Genomic DNA, 19,941 nt, shown 5'->3' on the forward strand with positions numbered 1-19,941 from the left:
GACACAAATGAATGAGACAATAGTTTGATTAAAATAATAAACATTTATATAGATGCCTGCATGTATGCCTGCTTATATTTTGAGCATCTTTCTTTTAAAAGCATATTAATTATTTCAAACTCAGCGTAAATGAACGTCATGAACACATGAATATAACACATATACATGACTTTTACTAAACTTTTGGGATTTTATTTTTTTCAGGGACTTTTCCAGGCCTGGAAATATCCATTTTAAAATTCCATGACTTTTTACTTACTACCATTACAGGCCAGGATACTTCAGGGAGTCCAGGCGTGTAAATAAATGCTGTTGGACCAGTATTGGCCCCTCCTCCTCAGAGCCCTGTGTGCATCCTGCATGTACTTTGAAGCACACTGCACCCAGCTGGTTAGTAATTTGCCCAGAGGAAAAACAATTAAATAGGGAACTCTACATCAGACCAGATCCCTTCACTTTCATGTTCAGACGTGGCTCCACTAAACCAGGTTGTTTGCATTTTGGGATTTAATTCACAAATTTGCAGGCAACAGAACTGCAGCTGAACCAAGAGACTAACTCATGTGCATTTTACCAGAAGCAACGTGTATAACTGCAACATGTAAGCGATGACGAACCAGTTATATTCTGCACCGTACGGCCAAAAGGTTCATAAGCGTTCTTTTGCAGAACGTTTTGATGCTTTTATGTGTGCATGTTAAATTGCATTAAATGTGCGCTACAAATAAACTTGCATTGGCTCTAAAAGTTTTGAATGAATATGTAATTCCATTTCTAAATGCAACGGTTCATTATAGCACGACAGCAGGCGGTGCTTCGGCTCTGTTCTACGTTGGATCCTGTTTATTTGGTTTTCACAACAACCATTTCAAATAATTAAAAAGGTAACCACGAACACCAAACAGAAGACATTGTCCAGGTGAAACGAAATTGATTTTTATTGAAATGTCTTGTACATTTTCAGCTAGACAGGATTAGATTCCACCCAAAATTCATTTGATTTTAAAGTGGTTTTTCATACCTAAACACTGCCAGGGCACTGTCAACTTCGTCACTTCCTCATTAAGACTCTTGATCACACCTCTTCCCTCCCACCACATTGAGTCAAACAATGTCTGTAGATCAGACCCAATTTAAGTTAATCTGCTTTTGATAAAGACAGAACTGTTTGGAAGGCTGACAAGAGGACACACTTGATGGCGAACACCTTGAAGGCTGCATGTAATCGCTTCCATCAGTACTTTGCTGGAGCTGCCTGTTATGACCGTCAATTCTGGGAAATGATCATTGCAAGGGGGGGGAAATAAACCAAAACTCAGACCCTGTTGCCCTCAGCCAAAGTGTAAATCTCAAGTAGAGCCTGAACTCTTGTGACATTTTCTTTTGGTCTGCAGTTGTGACACATCCAAGATAAAAGTGCTGATATTTTGTCCCAAAAAACTTGAGCGCCAACAAGTAAGTTAAGTCAATTAAGGTCTGTAATTACGTTAAATTGATTCCGACAGCTGAACAAAACAGCCAGTCTGCTGCAGAGACTGACTATTTGACAGAGTGCCACAACCAAAATAAATGTGAAATAGAATAGGCCCACGTTTAGTTAAATATGTTTCTGGGGTTCAACATGGGGCTACATCTTTTTTCCTCCAATACAGGACAGACTCTTACTGACTGGCTCACTGGCTGAATATGTAACCAGACTGCTGAGGCGGCCCACTGCACACGTTGATCTGTCTGGGGTCACAGTGACTCAGTTCTTCCTCTCTCACACTCTCACACACACACACACACACACACACATTCCAGTATTAATGTCTCCTAAAATTAAGCCCCAATCAGAAAGTTTACTCCATGGATGCAGTACCAGAAAAATATTTAATTTTTGGCAAACATTCTAACACAGGTTTGTAAACAATGTTCCCTTGTTGAAATAAAGACTTTTCATAGAAGCCATTCATCCATCAATTGAACTAAATCCATATCGACGTTGAACAAAAAAAAGAAAATATCTTTCACTGCTCTGCAGAACTCAAACTGAGAATCAAATACATTTGAAATCATAATACAGATTTTTGTCCTCTGGTGGATGACACGTTTTTCCTTTTGTTGCTTCTTCCTAAATAGACACAGGCTTTTTTTTTTTTTGCCGCTGGATAAAGCTGAAGTTGGGCGCAGTCCTTTACCAGCGTCTAGAGATGAACCATTCTGAAAGATAAGGATCTTCTACATCTCTTCACTTGAGATCAGTTACTGTTACTCCAGCCAGGTTGATCCCGAGTGCTCTGGCTGGTCAAACACTATAGCAGCTTTTTTTTGTAATTTTTCCATTTCTCACTTTTTCCCTCCACATTTCTATTTTTTTTTCCTCTTCTTACACCTGTCACTCCACATAATGCACAACCGTACAAACACACACACACACACACACACACACACACACTTTGTAACACTCCTTTCAGACCCTTCCTTCATTCACACACACACAACCCGTTTCCAGGCAGTTATAGTTCCTTTGTGTAGCCCATGGACCCCAATGGTCGGCCCAACTTGACATTTGAGTGTAAACACCTTAAGGCACCCATAATGCACCAAGCACACCGAACACTGTTGGAGCAAGGAATCCTGCCCCCTAGTGACAGGGGATCATACTCCTCGAGTTACCCCACCCTCACCAACCCATGTGGCCAATACAACTAAATTTACAATTCATGCACACATACTGTTGCTTCTCAAATTAGCTCAATTGATTTCTCCTCCCCGTCTCATTTCCTTCCCCTTCAGCCTCAAACCCAACAACAACAGTAATGTGTCGAAGCAAGATTCTCCAGTACAGTTTTATGAAAAGAGAGGAAACGAGGCAGGTGAGACATCTTTGCCAAATGAGATGACATAATAGATCTTGCGTGCAAAATGGCTTCACAAAGTCAAAACACATAAGGCCCGCGGTCATTTTTTTTTGCATTGTTTTCAACAAAAGTTAAACAATATATCATCTGCGGACTCTTCTTTGCACTACGAGTCCCAAAATAAATAGATCTCCCTCTTTCTTTCATTTTTTTTTTTTTTACTTAAATACAAGTTAATATTTTCTCTGATGCTCAAAAATACTTTTTTTTTGTTCTTTTTTTTGCCTGAAGATAAAGTCCTTCAAAGATTAGAAGAGTTGACGTGTTTTCCCCCCAAACTGCTTCACACATGCAGGCTGCATCTTCCACTGGTCCAGTGGTATGAAATTCCACAGGAGCCCATTTAGAAGAAACTTAGAGAAAGCAAAAGATGGGGGAAAAAAATCAAAGATAGGAAAAGGAACAAGGAATGAAAAAAGATGCTGTGGGAGAGGGGGGCTGTTGTGGAGGCAGTAACTGAAGGGGTGTTAATAAATAACAGCCAGTTGGACACACCCTCCTGGTTTGACACTCCTTTCTCAATACTGATTAGTGAAGATGAGTGTGCTCTCATGAGTGTGCACTCTGCGCTGGTCAAAATCAGCTATTAGCCGCTTGATGTGGGCCAACTTGTTGTGCAGGTACTCGCAGCGCTGCTTCTCCTCGTGGTAGTTGGGGCTGTGCTGTAAAACAAACAGAAAACATAGTTAATAATAAAAGTCGCAACACGTCAAGTTATAAAAAAGACGGGTCTATATAACTACTCACTTGTTTCATCTTTTTGTACTCTTTCACGACTTCTTCTTGCACCTTCTGTAAAGAGAAAAAGAATCACCTTTAATGCACATCACTTATAAATATTGTCATAATATAATTATATAGCTTGCATTCACTATCTTGTGTTGAACATGTTGTGAATGCTACATGTAGCTGATAAAGACCTTAACACTTAAAAGGGACATTTTTGTGATAACTTGGCGGCTCTGGATGTCTGAGGACATCGAACACTTGATGGAAATTGTTGTCTAAAATGACAAATCCAGCAATAATGTTCAATCAAGATTAAAGCTTTGTTTATACTCTCGCTTGCCGCCATAGTGCAAGCTTCGAGTCGGGACGGAGGCGTTTATATGCGCTGCATTATTCCCTGAAATGCCAGAGAAACAAAACAAAATCGTCACGAATAAAGAACGAGTGATACTCCCATAGACTGTGGGTGTAGCTGGCAAAAGCCACACACTAACCTCCACAATGCCGAGGAGGGATTGTATTTATCTGAATATCTCATATTCATGGACTACTTTAATGCCTTTGTCTGTCACGAAATAATTCAAGTACAACATGCACGATAAAGAAAGGTTAAATATCCTGTAATCAATTCGATTTGGCTGCAAAGGATTTAGTCAAATGAAGATTTTCAAGACCTCCTGTTTCCAAGTTGTATGTGGCTTTTGGAAAAGCTGGCATGTGGAAATACACCAACATAAGTACAATGTATCCCTGCTCATTGTAAGACCTGGTATTCTTTGGTGCTAGGGGCCAGCTTCCGGCACTTGGCATCCAGCTCGGTGAAGCGGCGGGTGATGTTCTCCACGCGGGCGTGTAGCTGGCGATACTCGTCATACTCTGCGTTGAAGTCATCCTTGTAACTCTGCCTTTGGTCCATGGACACCATAGGCATGTACTTCCTGTAAAACACAGGAAAGGAAATCTAACTGAATGATTCTCATATTATCATTTCAAAAATAGTTTAGCAAACTCTCCCCTAACTTTCCTTGTAAAATACACCTTGCTAAAAGGTTGTGTTCTTTAAAGAAAAGGTGAGAATCTTGTTGAACAACTTTTGAGCGTCTCTATTTGTGCAACGGATCCCTGCACTTGTTACCGGTTTCATGGAAACTGCAAAACAGCTCATGAATACCAGTCAGCAAAAATTAAACGTATCCATTTTTGCTGCATTTCCTATGTTCCAATTCTCAAGCTTGGGTCTGTCGTCAAAGTCCCGTTTAGTCAAACATTTCCAATTGTGAAAAACAACAAGACCAGAAAGGTAAAGAGGGTCAACAGTATATCAAGTTTACTCACACTACATAGTCAGGCATCTCAATTGTGGGGGAGAATTCAGTGGATGGGACTGGTTTCTCTTTATCTGAAGGGCCTGCGGAGAAAGAGGAAAGTGTGAGAATGTAAATACTGCATTGACTTTAGGCTTTTGAGGGTGAACATATGAGAAGTGTCATGTACAGATAAATACTCTTTAATAGTTTGGTTTAAAACATAACTGCAACCCATCGCTACAGATATGGGCAGGGGCACGCTGGTTATCATTTAGGACAAAGTCTAACATTATTGGGTACAAACATATCTTTATAATAGCTTTTTAATGTTCATTTATAATTAATTTGGGGTACAAGAGAGTGCACAGTTTAATGGTGTGTTCAGACAGCATCCAGTACATCTGTGGAATCAAAGATCTAACTATGTGGTCGGGTGTGGTGGAACAGACACAAGGAAAAAAATCCAGAGTCTGAAAGATAATTTGGCTGGAAACTTGGACAGAGAAGGCTCGTTACTCAGTAGATATATCCGATGAATTAGTGAGTCCAGCTCAGGAACAAAACACAGAACCCACAATATAGAAAATAATTATGAAAATGTGGTTGAGCTCAACCCAGAGACGACCCCCTTTACATCACATGTACTGGATCTCATTCAGCGTTAATACAGATCAAATAGAAATGTGATGAAAGATGTCCCGACACTAAATTACAACACACGGAGTGACCAACTGACAAAATAAACCCTGTAATAAGTGAAATGAATGTCATGGAAAACAAATGCACGGTTAAATAATAATAAAAAAAGTGATGTGCAAGCCGGAAAACGTTCAACAGTAATTGTAAAGTTCGGTCATTAATAATTCATTAAGACAGAAAACACACCTTGATCTTTTTGAGGGTTTTTGTTGATAACTTCTCGGTTCTCTTCTTCTGCAGTGCGCTTCTTTTTGGCTCTCCGAGTCTCTTCGGCTTGCTCTGCTACAATGGGAGGACTTCTGCTACTTTTTTCCGTCCGTTTCCCTTTCTCCCTCTCTCGATCCTTATCTTTGTGCTTCTTGGATTTCTTTTTAAACTTCTTGTTGGTACTGCTGGACAAGGGAGGGCTGGTGATGACAGTGGAGGTAACTGTGAGCGAGGTGCGAGGAGGAGCAGGAGGAGGGGGGCTAGGAGAGGTGGTTGGTCTGGGGACCGGGACGGGGACAGGGTGCCGATAGTGGTCCTGCAGGGTCCTATCAGAGGAGAAAGGGCTGGGTGAAGGGTCTCTGCAGGAGGAGCTCTGGTCTATAGGCAGGTCCTGGGTGCCACAGCCCTCCGGGGTGCTGGGTGAGTTGGAGTTTGAGGCCGGGCTGGGCTGCTGGTGAGAGGGTGCAGGAGGGTGGGACGGGATTGGGAGATGGGTAGGAGGGCCCGAGGTGACGTTGGCCGGTAGGGACGAGCGTTTAGAGCTGGGGCTGCCCTCTTCCTCACGGCGGTCAGAGGAGGAGGGCGTAGATGTGGCTGGCCCTCGGTTGCTGAGGTGGGAGATGCGGGCTTTCTTGGGTGCCAGAGGATCAATAAAGTCAAAGTCTGCCTGGCGCTTCTGGAAGAGAGCACACAGAATGCATCTGAATAACTGCATACTTCACCGTGGGGGAGGTGTTCGGTGGTGTGTATTTGCTCAGATACCTGGGGGGATGTGGGGACACCGTCTTTGGGAGAACTGCTTGATGGGAGGGTCTCAGTCGGAAGACCCAATTTGCTGTTAAAGAAAGGAAATGGTGTTGTCAGAGTGGATGTAACCAATGCAATATGCTTTGCAAAGGTTTTATAAGTGAGGAGATGCATTAGGAATGTTTGAAAGACCTTAAGGATATACACATAATGTGGTGTTGACTTTGGATTGCTACAAGAAACAACGGAGGGCATCTTTAACTGGGATAACTTACAATCCTTCACAATAAATTGTCACAAAATCAGTAAAAACTCTGACTGCCCTTTCATTACTAATGCAACATAAAAAAAAAGCTCAGATCTCTACCTATAAGGGCTACGGTGTCCTCTCCCTGAATTTATATCAGTTAAACTAAATGACATGGATACCTAACAACGTGATGTTATGTCTCACAAGAGGTACATTATTTATTACCGTTAAAATAAAACCTACTTGAGCTATTGTTCAATTTTAAAATGCTGAACTACTCTTTTACATAATCTGAAGGATTGAAAGGTTGCAGTTAAACAAATATTAGGGTCCACTAATAACTAGTAACTAACATTACAGTTATATCTTTGCTCCTTCACACATAAACAGCCACCTTCAGCCTTTAACCAAGTATGTATTCAAGCTCAGAAGGAAAATAAAAGGCTCAACAGGCCGTTTATGTACCGAGCCAGGATGCGGTCAACCTGTGACTTCTCATCTTCAGAGTAGCCAGGCCAGTCTCGCTGGATGTCACGATAAATAAAGTCCTTCAGTGTGTACGTGTTGTCTTTGGGGTTAAGGTTCGCCACCTGTTTGGTACACACAGGCACAAGTTAAACCGACAGTGTGAGAAGCACACATGTTCTGAAACTTCACATTTCCTGCTCTGCCGAACATCTGTGCATGGAAACAATGTTCAATGACTACTTGGCTCGTTTCACAAAGAGAAATAACAAATGTTCTAAGACAGATTTGTGTTTCTCGATATCATAAAAAAAGAATAAAATAAAAAAAGTGTGTCAAATTAGACACTTTATGAACATGAGGAATACCTAAAGATCAACTGTATGAATACAAAACTTAGTACCGTAAAAGTCGGGTTATACGCCGCTACTACCTTTGGTCAGTGTCCCCATTTGCACCCCGCTGTAGCCAGCTGGCACTCATGCTAGTTCCGCGCTAGCTCCCCGACAACCACCAAAAGGTAGGAACCAGCCTCGGCTCTACACCCGACTTGGGCAGAGGGGACTCGGACAGTAGCAGCGGCTAGTAGCAGCGGCTAGTAGCAGCGGCTAGTAGCAGCGGCTAGTAGCAGCGGCTAGTAGCAGCGGCTAGTAGCAGCGCTAGCTAGCGCTGCTACTAGCTTGCTACAGCGGGACACTGACCGGAGGTAGGAGCGGCTTGTAACCCGACTTTTACGGTACTTCTGGATTTTCCTGCATAATGGAGGATGTGTAAATACTAAAAACTGGGTCACTCCTATAGTGGCATATAAATATTGACAAGACATATTTTGGCATTTAAAAAAGCCACAGAAAATAAACTTTACCTGTTGCAGGGTGGTCCCCATTGAGGTTCGGTCCTTCTGGTTGATGCCGTCCCGCTGCAAACGGGCAAGCACCTCCAGCTTCTTGTAGGGCCTGAGCGCCAGCAGGTGGATGATGCGGTCCCTGAACGGCCGCTGGGACACGGGGTTATTGGAAAGGCACTTGCGAATAGTGTTGGCTGGGTTGATGGGTGTGGAGCGCTTGCGCTCCGGGACCACGTCTTGGCCCGATAGCGCCGGCTTACGGATATGGACTTGCTTTCCTAGAGACAGAAAGTTCAGACAATGTTAAAATGATCTTTTTCTTTGCATGCAAGTTAATCATCACATATTGGCTCAACAACATTCCTGCCTACTATCTTCATCTCACTTACTCAAGCCAGTCTTGTGCATCTAGAAACATCACCAGTCATCCATGATAATAAATAAAAATAGGAGCTTCAGTATGTGGAGTTAGATTCTACTCATCAACCCTGAAAGTAGAGCCCTTCTGCCATTCGATCCCGATTGCCATAAAAACTAAAAAGCAAAGGAATGAGACAAGACCAAGAATATTTTGTAGACTGAGATTGAGTCAAACCCAAGTCCACAGCTAAACTCACATTCTGCTGCAGCCAACTGCGAAATATTAGGAGTGGCCGTTGTGGCTGCATTCTCCAGGACCTCATTTTTGCGGTTACTCGCTCTCAAAACACTTTTTATTGCTTGTTTTATACAATTGACACCTCACCAACTACTCTTAACCAGCCACTGTTAGAGCATCCAAATTATGAAACGGATCGGTCAGTCAGCGACCATGATAGGCCAATAGATGGTCACGTTAAAATCTAAATTGGTACCTTCAGTGCACTCTATTTTTTTATATCTTCTTACTCAGTTAATGGAAATTACCAATAGGGAGTCAGTCACTAAAGGCGACCAAAACAAAACATTTTAAACCGAGAAAAAAAACACAAAATGACAAATTATTATGTCACAGCAGATGTTTTTTTTTTTTTTTCCAGAAACTGAAGTTTTCTTCAAACTGAAACGGCACAGCAGCGTTTTCAACCCTCTAATGTACTTTAAATTGAACACTTACAAATCCAAGTTTAGTCGATTATTATAAACTAGGTCAGCATACGTCTTGTTTTGGAAGAGTCATGTGATAAGACTGCCAAGGCCCAATCGAGTAGCGAACACGGGCGTCTACGTCATCCATTTAAAACGAGTGCGGTTACACTCGTCCACACGACGAGGAAACTCCAGAGGTTTTAAACGTATCCGTACCGTTTTTAAACTCCTTCGTTTTCGGTGCTCTAAAACTCCGTCCTAGTGTGGACGCTCAGGGTAAACGTAGCAGAAGAGATGCGTTTTAAAATGTAAACGTAGTAGTGTGGATGTAGCCTCAGAGCCATGTTGGAGGTGTTAGCTTGCCGTTTATTGACAACAACCTTATGTAACAAAGTTCCCTCCTTCCCAAATAGTCAGTCTATACATGGAGAACTTATACAGAACAAGAGTGTAGGACAGACAACATGAAATGCCACTGATTTCAGAATGCCAGGGGTTGTGCAGCTCTCATTACAAGGTACAGGTTACAAAGAGGAAGATACAAAATACAAGTTGCAGACTGTTGCCTGAAATTAACAGCCTGCGAAAGTAAGAAGCTAAAGCCCCCCTTCGCAGTGGTAAACGGGGTGCTCGCTGCAAACCAGCTGCTACACGCTCCTGTCCCACCCCTTTTCTCTGCTGCTCCTCTCGTTTCCCAGTTTCTATCTGGGCCAGTTATATTCAAATGTTCCCATGGGCCCAGAAAAACAGGCCTGAGGAGGTTATATTTCATGTAGACAACTTGGGTACTGAGCTAGACTTTGATTCTGGTTCAAACAAGAAACTCTTTGACAAAGGCTTAAATCCTACAAACTAGTATTGTCTATTCAAGCTGAAAAAAATGCTTTCTGAGCCCAAGTGCCTGTTAAGAGTACAACAATGTATTTATTTTTAAAGACACACTTGTTTGATGAGGTCATCCCACAAATCAAGCAAAAGAAAATATGCATATATACATTTTTTTTCTCTCAAAAAGAGCCATTAGATGGAGTATAGTAGTAAGTAGAATTGTTCACAGGTTCCTTAGAGCTGAGGTTTTCACACCAGTCAGATCAGTGAAACAAAAAAGTGGTACATATTATAGTTTAATACATTTTTGCATGTGGGTTAAAAATAAAAACGTACAGTGCGTCCATTTTTATTTGTGCTCTATAATTCCAATCCGTTTTAATTACCAACTTATTGATTTCTTTATATAATATTGCATACCTAGTTGTCATTGACACAAACGTCAAATAATTTGCATCCAGTGTTGCGTCTGTGGTTTGTCAGACCATTTTCACATGATAAGAAGCCACGTGAGGCTTCTCTTCCTTTGTAGTTTCCTTTACTGGCATGGAAACGTTTTCTTTACCATACATAAACCATCTTCGTCTAAAAATAAAAACACACACACACACACACTTGGAACGGGACATTTCAGCAAGTTGTTTGGTTGCAGCTCCCTTGCCCTACCTGCTCAGAGTTGGATACAACAAATGGATGATGCCGGAGAGAGTGTCAAGCCAAATTAGATTATAAAAGATTACTTTTTCTCTTCAGCTTTGTGTGACTGAAATCCAGGCCAAGTGGGTAGGACAGTTATCTACATGCGTTTTTGCTGATCAAGTGAAAAATTCGACTTGGTCGCATGCGATAGGTGCTAAACACACACAGCACTCAGTGCCTGTACTTTTAGCATAATTTTGGCATGCTGTGTGTCAATAACACAGAAATAGCTTCACCAGCAACCTTTGGCCCTTATCAGTCAGACTGCTAATCTGGAGAAGACTGAGACGGCAAAATGGCCAAGTCAGTTGCAGTAAAGTTTGAAAAGAGAGGAAAGGTGTTCATGGGACGTACAGCTACCCGGCATCTGACTGTGGCGCGTGCAGAGGCGAGACTGTAGCGAGGGCCTTACCTCTGTACTGGCCACCAGGCTTGATGACTTTGGTCCCACGTTCACGCGTGTCCTCTGCAGCCTGGGTCATGCGTTCCCGGGTCACCTGGTAGGAGTCATTCGTGGCACACACTGTGACCTTGTCCTGTACTGTCCCCAACAATGCCAGGTGTGAGGCCCCTGAGCTGGAGACAAAGGGAGAGTATGAGAGATGCGTGTGATGTGTGAGGCAGAAAGGAATTACCTTCTAGCAATGTGTAGTAAGACAGCAACGGTGGATTCCGCTGACCAGCAATTACCTCGCCACATACTGCTGGATGCAGTCAAAGCTTCCCTGAGGGTTGTCCTTGCCCACATTAGACAGGTAAAAATCAAAATTGTGGAAGGCGTCTGAGGAGGAATCTGTCTTGGGAATTTTAATGCGCTGTAGGAATTCACAAAAAAAAAAAAGAGAGAGACCACCACAAGTTATAGTATCTATTCGCGGACGAGAATATTAGATCATTAATTGAGTTGGGTGGACAATGATAATAATAATAATAATAATAATAATAATCCACATTTAATTTATCACTATGAAACTGCCACCTTCAAATATCGCCCAGGTTTTCACCTTACTGTTCAGCACATACACTGTACAGAGGCAGGGTCTACATCTGAGCTATGGGGTTGAACAAGGGAGCTACCGTGAAACAGGAAGGTCCCTTGAGGTCTCAGCAGCTAAGGGGAGGCCTCATGTGAGTCATGTGCATCATGGAGAAAAACAAGCAATGCAAGAAAGTGGACTAGAATATAATTCAAGAGGGTCTGAAATCGGTGCGTCTCTGAACAGATCAGCAGACAGTTTGCATCAAGAACACAACTTCTAGATCCAAACCTGAATGAAATACTGTGTACAGAACCACCACTATTGCTTGTACTCCTATTACTTATAATGATAATAATGATGTGCGACACTGGTGATATAGATCAGTGTAAACTGAGCAGTAGTTGAGTAGATCATTAACTTGACCGAGTCAGAAAAACATTGTGTGAGGTCGCCTCAACGAATACAACGCACAGCAAAGCGAAAACGGTAAATAAAGGAATTGATTAATTAATGGATAAACATATTATTGTATGGCAAATTAAACATCCCTCTTACAACCTGAAACTGATCTACGGTTTTAATTATTACATTAGGAATTCACAATATGATCCCTCATCTGACCCTTATCTCAAGGGGGTACTTACCCCTTGGAGTCCCTTGAATTGTATTGTTGGCTGCAAAGAAGGTACATTCTGAAAGGGAAGAGAAACAACAGTTTAAGCCCTGCTTTGGATATGTAAAGTATTATTGGGAAAGCAATACCAGTTGGTAAAGTACAAAAAATAGCTACATTAGTCGTCTAGAACCAGGAGAGCAGGCCACACATTTGCTTGTAGATACCAGCAGAGCCTCTGGGTGCTGTCATGCCAAGCATACTTCAAACCACCGACAATACATCTTCTATTAAATGTTGCACCTAAACATAGTGCTAAGGCTACAGCCAACAGACAGCTGGGTAATAACTCACATGCATGTTTTTTGTGCCTTCGTGAGAGTATTTGTATTCATAATGCAAAAGGAGAAAACCTGAAGAGCCAGTATTGCAGAAAGATAATATCTCTCATTTCCATGCGACTGTAAATCTATCAGCAGTTTTGTGCAATGGCAATAATAAGAATTTATATTATTTATCACAGATTACTCTGCAGGTCATTTTTTATCAAGTGATGATTCATTTATAACCACGGTGATATATAATCTAAATACATTCAGTTTACAATCACATGAAGAAAAAAGACTGAAAATGAAACGACTACAATGGAATTAGCAACATTAATTGCATTTTTTCTTCTTCTGTTGATCATCTGGCTGCAGAAACAATGGTAACTGTCAGCCACATCTTTGATGACAGTCCATTGGCAGCCAACATTAGTGCTGAGACTTTACTTCCATCTTCTTTTTAAGTGGTAAAGAGGTAGGTGGCAAGTAAACATTTTCACTTTTATCTGAACACAAGCAGTGGAACTGGGACAACACTTAAATACAGCAAGTATATTGAAGATGATATTTTTTATTACTTCTTCACAAAGCTGAGGCTGAGGAGTCAGTTGGCTAGACCAGATACTTTCAAAAAGTTGCATCAATTTGTTTCAGAGGAATTTGCATTTTATTATTAACAGCTTCTCTGTATTTTTGGAAAGTAGAATTACACTTGCCAACTCATACAAGACAGGATATGCAGATAGTCTTGGATGAAATGTGTAATTCCTTTCAGACTGAAAGAACCATGTCATGGTTAAAGCTAAGGTACTCCAAGTCACTGACTGACTCCCTCCCCCACAATCCATACACTCTCACACACACACCAACCAGTCCTCACTCGCACAGTTCTGATCACATTTCACATCACCACAGAAAGACAAAGATAGCCAGCTTCCATAGTTCGATGACTGGTTGAGCTACAACACACATTACTGAGAGGGAGAGAGAAACAAAAAGCAGGCAGTTTTGGCTGCTCAGTCAGCAAGAGATGGCAGGCTGCCGTTCAATGCAGCGCACAGACCAACATTACCACATCCAATAAGGTCGTAGCATAGACTGTCACAAAAGAATTCCTTCGACTTACTGACGAGTTAGTTTGCCAGTTGTCACAAACTAGCTAAACAATAATTTGAAACTGTGACCCATATGTAAATTCATTATATACGGGGCTCATCGTATGCAACGGTTTCATATACAGGCGTGCGAGTAGTGTGTGGCATACGTGCAGACACACGCCATGTGCCATAAAAAGCACTCAGACCTCTGAACAGCACAGCCCCATACGGTGCATCAGCCCTGAGCAGAGACCTAGGCCCGGGCAGTATGTTACGTAATGGCGTTGTTGTTGGCAGACTTAAGGTCAGGTAACTTGGCCTCAGGCCTCTGCAACCCAAGACTGCAGAGGTCCAAATTAGTTCACCTTTGTAGCACCTCAACAAGATTATGCCATTTGTACAGTTTAAGATTAACAAATTATATTTAATCCACACAGGTATGCAGTGAGAACACAGTTTGAAACGCCTCATAAGCACTGATGGTGTCAAGCTCAGTGGGGACATGCAGTACATTTGACGAGGCAGTACATTGAGAGCCAGAAAGTACATGAATACATTGCATTTTGAACAAAATGACATGACATGGCAATTCTTCCATTATGTTGAAAATTGCTATGATGAAACCATATGAGGTTATCTGTAAATGCTGGCCAACTCCTCTCATGTATCTGAAAGTATGCAAACAACATTTAAACATCTTGCAAAACAAGCCCAAATTAAACAATTGTACTGTGTAAAACTTTTGAGGCACACGTCCACATCCTTTAGCTAGGTTTTACTCAACATGTTATACTCAAGTTAATTTGCTGTAAAGGGACTCGCCTGGCTGTGAGCGTCATGCGATTGTCAGGATGTGATGTGACGTTTTACAGCCAGCTAACATTTCTATCCATATGGTAAGCTGTCCAACTAGCGACCAAGTCGAAGTTAAACGAGCCTCAACTTATCTGCAGATGAGCTGCCAAATAACGTCACAGCCTCGTCGAATAAAAGTCCACGTTAGTTATCCCAGCTTTTACGTGTAACTCTGTGTATTAAACTTGTCTGGTGACGAGTGGGTCCGCCGCAATGTCATTAACGTGTCCATTTATCGAATTAGGATACAGAAACGTTGGTTTGGAAAGAGAAAGATGGACTTTGCTGTCCAGCTCAGCTCAGGATAGGGGTTCCATACCAGGGCAGCTCGAGCTAACATGGCTACTTCAGAGTGTCTGACTTTACAAACAGGTTTTCTAAATTAAATAACATTTGTCAATTCGTAAAACATGGCCAGAGCACACGACCACGGTCTCAGTTTCCTTATTCAGTCGGTCGATATAATGACACGAGACCAATACGAGCAAAAACAACAAGCAGAAAGTCGCCCTGTCAACAGCTTAGCTAACTTTGTAGCTTCAGCTAGCTGTGCGTGGCAGCTAGGCTTCCCAGCTGAGACGAGCTGTGTCAGCCCGACAGTCATGGCAGCTTCTTTACTGAAATAAACGGCTGTTTCACTCACCATACAATTTTGGTGGCTGTCTATGGCTCTCAGCGCCGTCTCGGTCAATTTGACGTGTAATACGGTGACTCTATCTGTGCTCTGTCGGCCACAATTTAATCCATACCTCCCATCCTCGGAGAGCGCCGCCATCTTTACCAGCCCTCCACCATCGTCCCTTTGAGGCTGGAGCATTTAGCGGCCCCGGCTCCCTGCGCTCACCACTCTGGCCCGGGGAGGGACTACAGCTGCTGCCTACAGGGCTGGCACTGTTGGATTAGTCTTGACTGGCTGCCAGCTTGTTAGTTTTTCACTTTCCAGCCACAGTAAACTTACAGTAGGCTTGTCGCATTTGTGTAATTGTGCTTCACATTGTGGTGGAAAGTCATTAACAATGTATGCAAATATCCTACTGCACTTGCGTGGACTACAATTTAGAGGCAACGCTTTACTTTAGTGTTTTTAATGTAGGTTACTTTATACTTTTACATGTGAAAGAGTATTTATACTCTGCGTTATTGCTACTTTTACTTTACTTTTTTAATAAAGTAAAAGTTGTTGGTGCTTATTTCACCACTTAAGTTATTGTGCATAAGACCGTTACCATTATTTATTTGTAGGCCTATGAATGGGTTTTTCTATACATTTACAAAACCAAGACAACACGTTGTCATATTTGATCTTTTAAAGCCTTACTGAGGGAAACATTCCAGTATCTAGTTTCCCTTTCTCTGTGAGCTGTAGTCTCTCTCTGTAGTTACCTCTTGGCAAAACTGCCTCTGCCTGCTGTGTTTTTGCTGACATGCCATAACTAATTCTAGCCTACTGAAACTGTTAAAGGTAGCTTTTGTAGACTATACTTAAGTGGGAGCAAAACTTTCATCAATTATGGTTTAGCAGGCATTGTCATAAATATCTGCAGAAACTAAATCGATATGATTCTGAAACTACTTAGCTAATATTGGCTTATACTTTATAACATTTTGCACATACTCAAAATAAACTGCATCACTCGAGAAGCACACTGTGAGGACGATAAACTAACAAGCAGAGCACAGTAGTAAAAACCAAGCACTGTGCTTTTGATCTTGTATTTTTAACTACTTTTAGAACTATACACGTCCATATTAACTACATTCTCATATCTCAAAGACAGCAAGGACATTTATTTTCTCACAGCCAGCTACTTTGTGAACTGCTTTGCCTATATGCCGCCCTATAATCATCTTTCATGTGGTTCCCTTTAATGATATGGGATCTAATGTGGCATCAGCACCATGGGCACGAGTGTGTCCCCCTGTGAGCTGCACCTCCACTATCTCTGAGAGTCAGTCCCCTTGACCTGGTGATTAGGGCAGCATGTTTTGGTGTGGAGTCGCCTGGGGCAGGGAGGGGTAAGGCCTGTGTGAATCCAGCAGATTACCATAGCTCTTTACCCCACCCATCCCCCTGACGAGTCACACATGAACACACACAGTCACAAACACACGCACACACACGTTCCAGACTTCTTGCACATTACCCATCAACAAATTAGTTCTTCATATTTCTCAAAAAAAAACTGCCCCACAAAGATATGCAGTCCATTTAAATATGTATACATGTGTGGAATGTAAAATCTGAAACAACATTCAATGCCATGATCAATAATGTCATTGATTGTACCCTTTATCAACAATAGTTTGAAACAACCCTGACTGCGTTGAACACTTTGCCAACCTTCTGTTGATTTGAATACATGCAGATTTTAAATACTAAACTTAATTCCAGAGGTTCTTTGGTTTGTCTGACAGGTTGCCTGCTGTGCAAATAAAGCCTTTGGGGGGCTATAGGAGCTTTTGTGTTGAAAGAGGCCCTGAAGGTGTCACCTGATAGAAACTCAAGAGTGTAAAGAATACTTCAAAATGACTCACGCCTTGTTGAATGCTAAATATTAAACACAGGCGTTACTTAACTGGGAAGTCCTTAATTGCATTACCAGTTTGCTATGAGGATTGACCTCTGACAATTATCTTTCATATGTGGATACGTACGGCTTATTTTGCATTCTGCTGCAGCAAACTGCACACTATTTTGTGTGCCCATTCATGGCTGTACCTCTCGTGGTGACTCATACTTTCTCACATCATATTGCGATGTCTTATACTGCTATTGACTGCTGACAGCTGAGTGCATCTCTGAACCGACTGAAGCGAAGAGTAGAAGATGGGGGATCTTCTACTCTTCGCTCCACAGCGAGCAGATAAGAGTTGTGTTTGGCTAACAACTTATGGAATGGAGTGTTTGTTTAGCGAATAGCTAATTGAACTACAAATACACACGGCTGTCTACCTATCAGCTCAGCTGCAAGCAGCAACTTCTGGCAATGAGAAATAAAGCAAACGTCGAAGTGCAGTTCTTTAAATAGCCACTCAGAGCTTTCTCCAAACGCAAGTTAATGTTTACAGGCTGGTACAAACAATAGCTAATTAAACTCTATAGCTAATTTCCCCATTCATGACAACTGGGGAAACATACATTTGTATTATTATTACTACTTCAGAAACCCATGGCTGGCGTAACATATATTGGCTCTGCGGCTCACTTTTATGGTTTTAGACGTGTGTTTGGTTAACAGCTCACGAAAATACCAGTGCACACAGCTGTACCTTGCCACAAGACAGCTTGGTGTTTATGATTTTGTTTTGGCAAGATTGTATCACGTGTCTTATACGACGCCTTTGAGCCGATTGCCTTCATTTATTGTCGCTTGTTTTTGAGTTTTAATTATGTTTTACGATGGCTTACAGGCCATTATGTCTATGGGGGTTTAGCCTTCATTCATCACACTTTACAGCAGAGATCAGCAGTCTACTGAGCAAACTTTTTTTGTTGTTTAGTTTTTTTTAAATAGAATAAAGGTCACATAAGCCTCCTCCACATTACTCTGCATCACAGTTCTGTGTAATGCCAGCGATATCCTTCTACCTTACAGAGGTTCTGAATAACAAAAGAGGTTAATTATTGATAGACATATTTGTTGGCAAGGCTCCGGTTTTGGTGCTAATCAAAGGCACATGTTGTAGGGAAATCAATAACAGGGATAAATGTGCCCCTTTTCTGTTGCTAGATCAGTTTACAGTTAAAGTTATTATTTTCAGAATTGTATTTTTCCTCACCAGGTGAGCTTTACTAAATCTGGCAGATAATTTAGATATGATTTATTTCTGATTGGAGATTAATAGCCAGGAGATGTTGTGTGTGTGTGTGTGTGTGTGTGTGTGTGTGTGTGTGTGTGTGTGTGTGTGTGTGTGTGTGTGTGTGTGTGTGTGTTTGTGTCAATCCATGGCTGATCTCACATCCTGAATCTGTTAAAGCATCTTTGCTAATGTAATCCCCCATAAATGACTGTATTTAGCACTGGACTGTTTTGTAGATTAGCTAACAACTACATGTCACAGTGTCAGCATGGGAGCTAATGGAAAAAGGGTCAATATAGTCAATCCAAAAATCAATAATTATTTTTAGAAAAAAACACACTGAATTATCACCAACAAAAAAAAGACTAGAGGACAAAGGGAAAGTTCAACTTGGAACACTCACAGCTCAGAGTTGTATTTGAGCATGTCACAATTATGTTAGACCAACAAACACACAGACATAAAAGGTGCTGCTGACTGATAGCGAAGTAAAGATATGTTATGGTTGGTGTCTTATTAATGTATTTATGACTAATATGCATACATTTAGGTTAGAGGATTTATGTCTGAACAGGATTTGGAGAAACTTGTCCATGCATTTATCTTCAGTAGACTTGACTTCTGTAACGGTGTGTTCACAGGCCTCTGTAAAAAGTCAATCAGAAAGCTGCAGCTGATTCAGAACGCTGCAGCCCGAGTCCTCACTAAGACCAGGAAAGTGGATCACATCACTCCAGTTCTGAGGTCTTTGCACTGGCTCCCTGTTAAACAAAGAATTGACTTTAACATCCTGCTGCTGGTTTATAAAACTCTGAATAGTTTAATACGTTTTGATCTGCTGTTCCCTTATGAACCATCCCGGCCCCTCAGGTCGTCTGGGACGGGTCTACTTTCTGCTCCAAGAGTCAGAACTAAACATGGAGAAGCAGCGTTCAGCTTTTCTGCTCCACACATCTGGAACAAGGTCCCTGAACGCTGCAGGTCTGCTGAGACCCTCATAGACCCTCAGAGACCCTCAGCTCCTTTAAATCCAAATTGAAGACTTTTTGTTTGCTGTTGCCTTTAATTGAACCAGATTCAAGGATATATTTCTACATCTCACTACTGCATTTTATTTCTTAAGCTGCACTGCAACTTTTATTCAATTTGTTTGCTTTTTGACTGTTTTAAAATGAATGTTCTTAATTGTTTTTAAATCTTGTTTTCTTCTGCATTATGTTTTGATGCTTTGAATGGTTTCATGTGAAGCTCTTTGAATCGCCTTGTTGTTGAAATGTGCTATACAAATAAACCTGCCTTGCCTTACATGTGTACACACTACTGTCATTGTAGAGACAGTGACGGAAAACGGGATCAAGACAAGGAAAAATAGCAAGCCTCAGACAGCCTTGCTGTTTAAATAGGTTCACGCAGTAAAAACATATATGACTACCCAAGAAAGACAATGGTCGACCCTAACTCCTAATCATCCCTACTGTGTAGCTACATATGGGCCTAATTGTCCTCTTTGTCTGAACAAG

General features: G+C 41.6%; 1 protein-coding gene across 1 annotated transcript; it reads right to left on the minus strand.

Moving 5' to 3' along the window:
- Window positions 1-1,853: 1,853 nt before the first annotated feature.
- On the minus strand, window positions 1,854-15,437 carry ell2 (elongation factor for RNA polymerase II 2; the record flags this gene model as incomplete). The annotated part of the gene is made up of 12 exons (XM_079217644.1): window positions 1,854-3,565; window positions 3,651-3,695; window positions 4,399-4,570; window positions 4,968-5,040; window positions 5,825-6,521; window positions 6,608-6,680; window positions 7,308-7,432; window positions 8,173-8,432; window positions 11,162-11,325; window positions 11,440-11,564; window positions 12,374-12,421; window positions 15,264-15,437. The coding sequence occupies 12 exons, from the start codon at window positions 15,435-15,437 to the stop codon at window positions 3,422-3,424; spliced, it is 2,100 nt and encodes a 699-aa protein (XP_079073770.1). The 3' UTR covers window positions 1,854-3,421.
- Between the last annotated feature and the right edge of the window lie 4,504 nt (window positions 15,438-19,941).

This window comes from Taurulus bubalis, assembly GCF_910589615.1.
Source record: "Taurulus bubalis genome assembly, chromosome: 5".
NCBI classification, from domain to species: Eukaryota; Metazoa; Chordata; class Actinopteri; order Perciformes; family Cottidae; genus Taurulus; species Taurulus bubalis.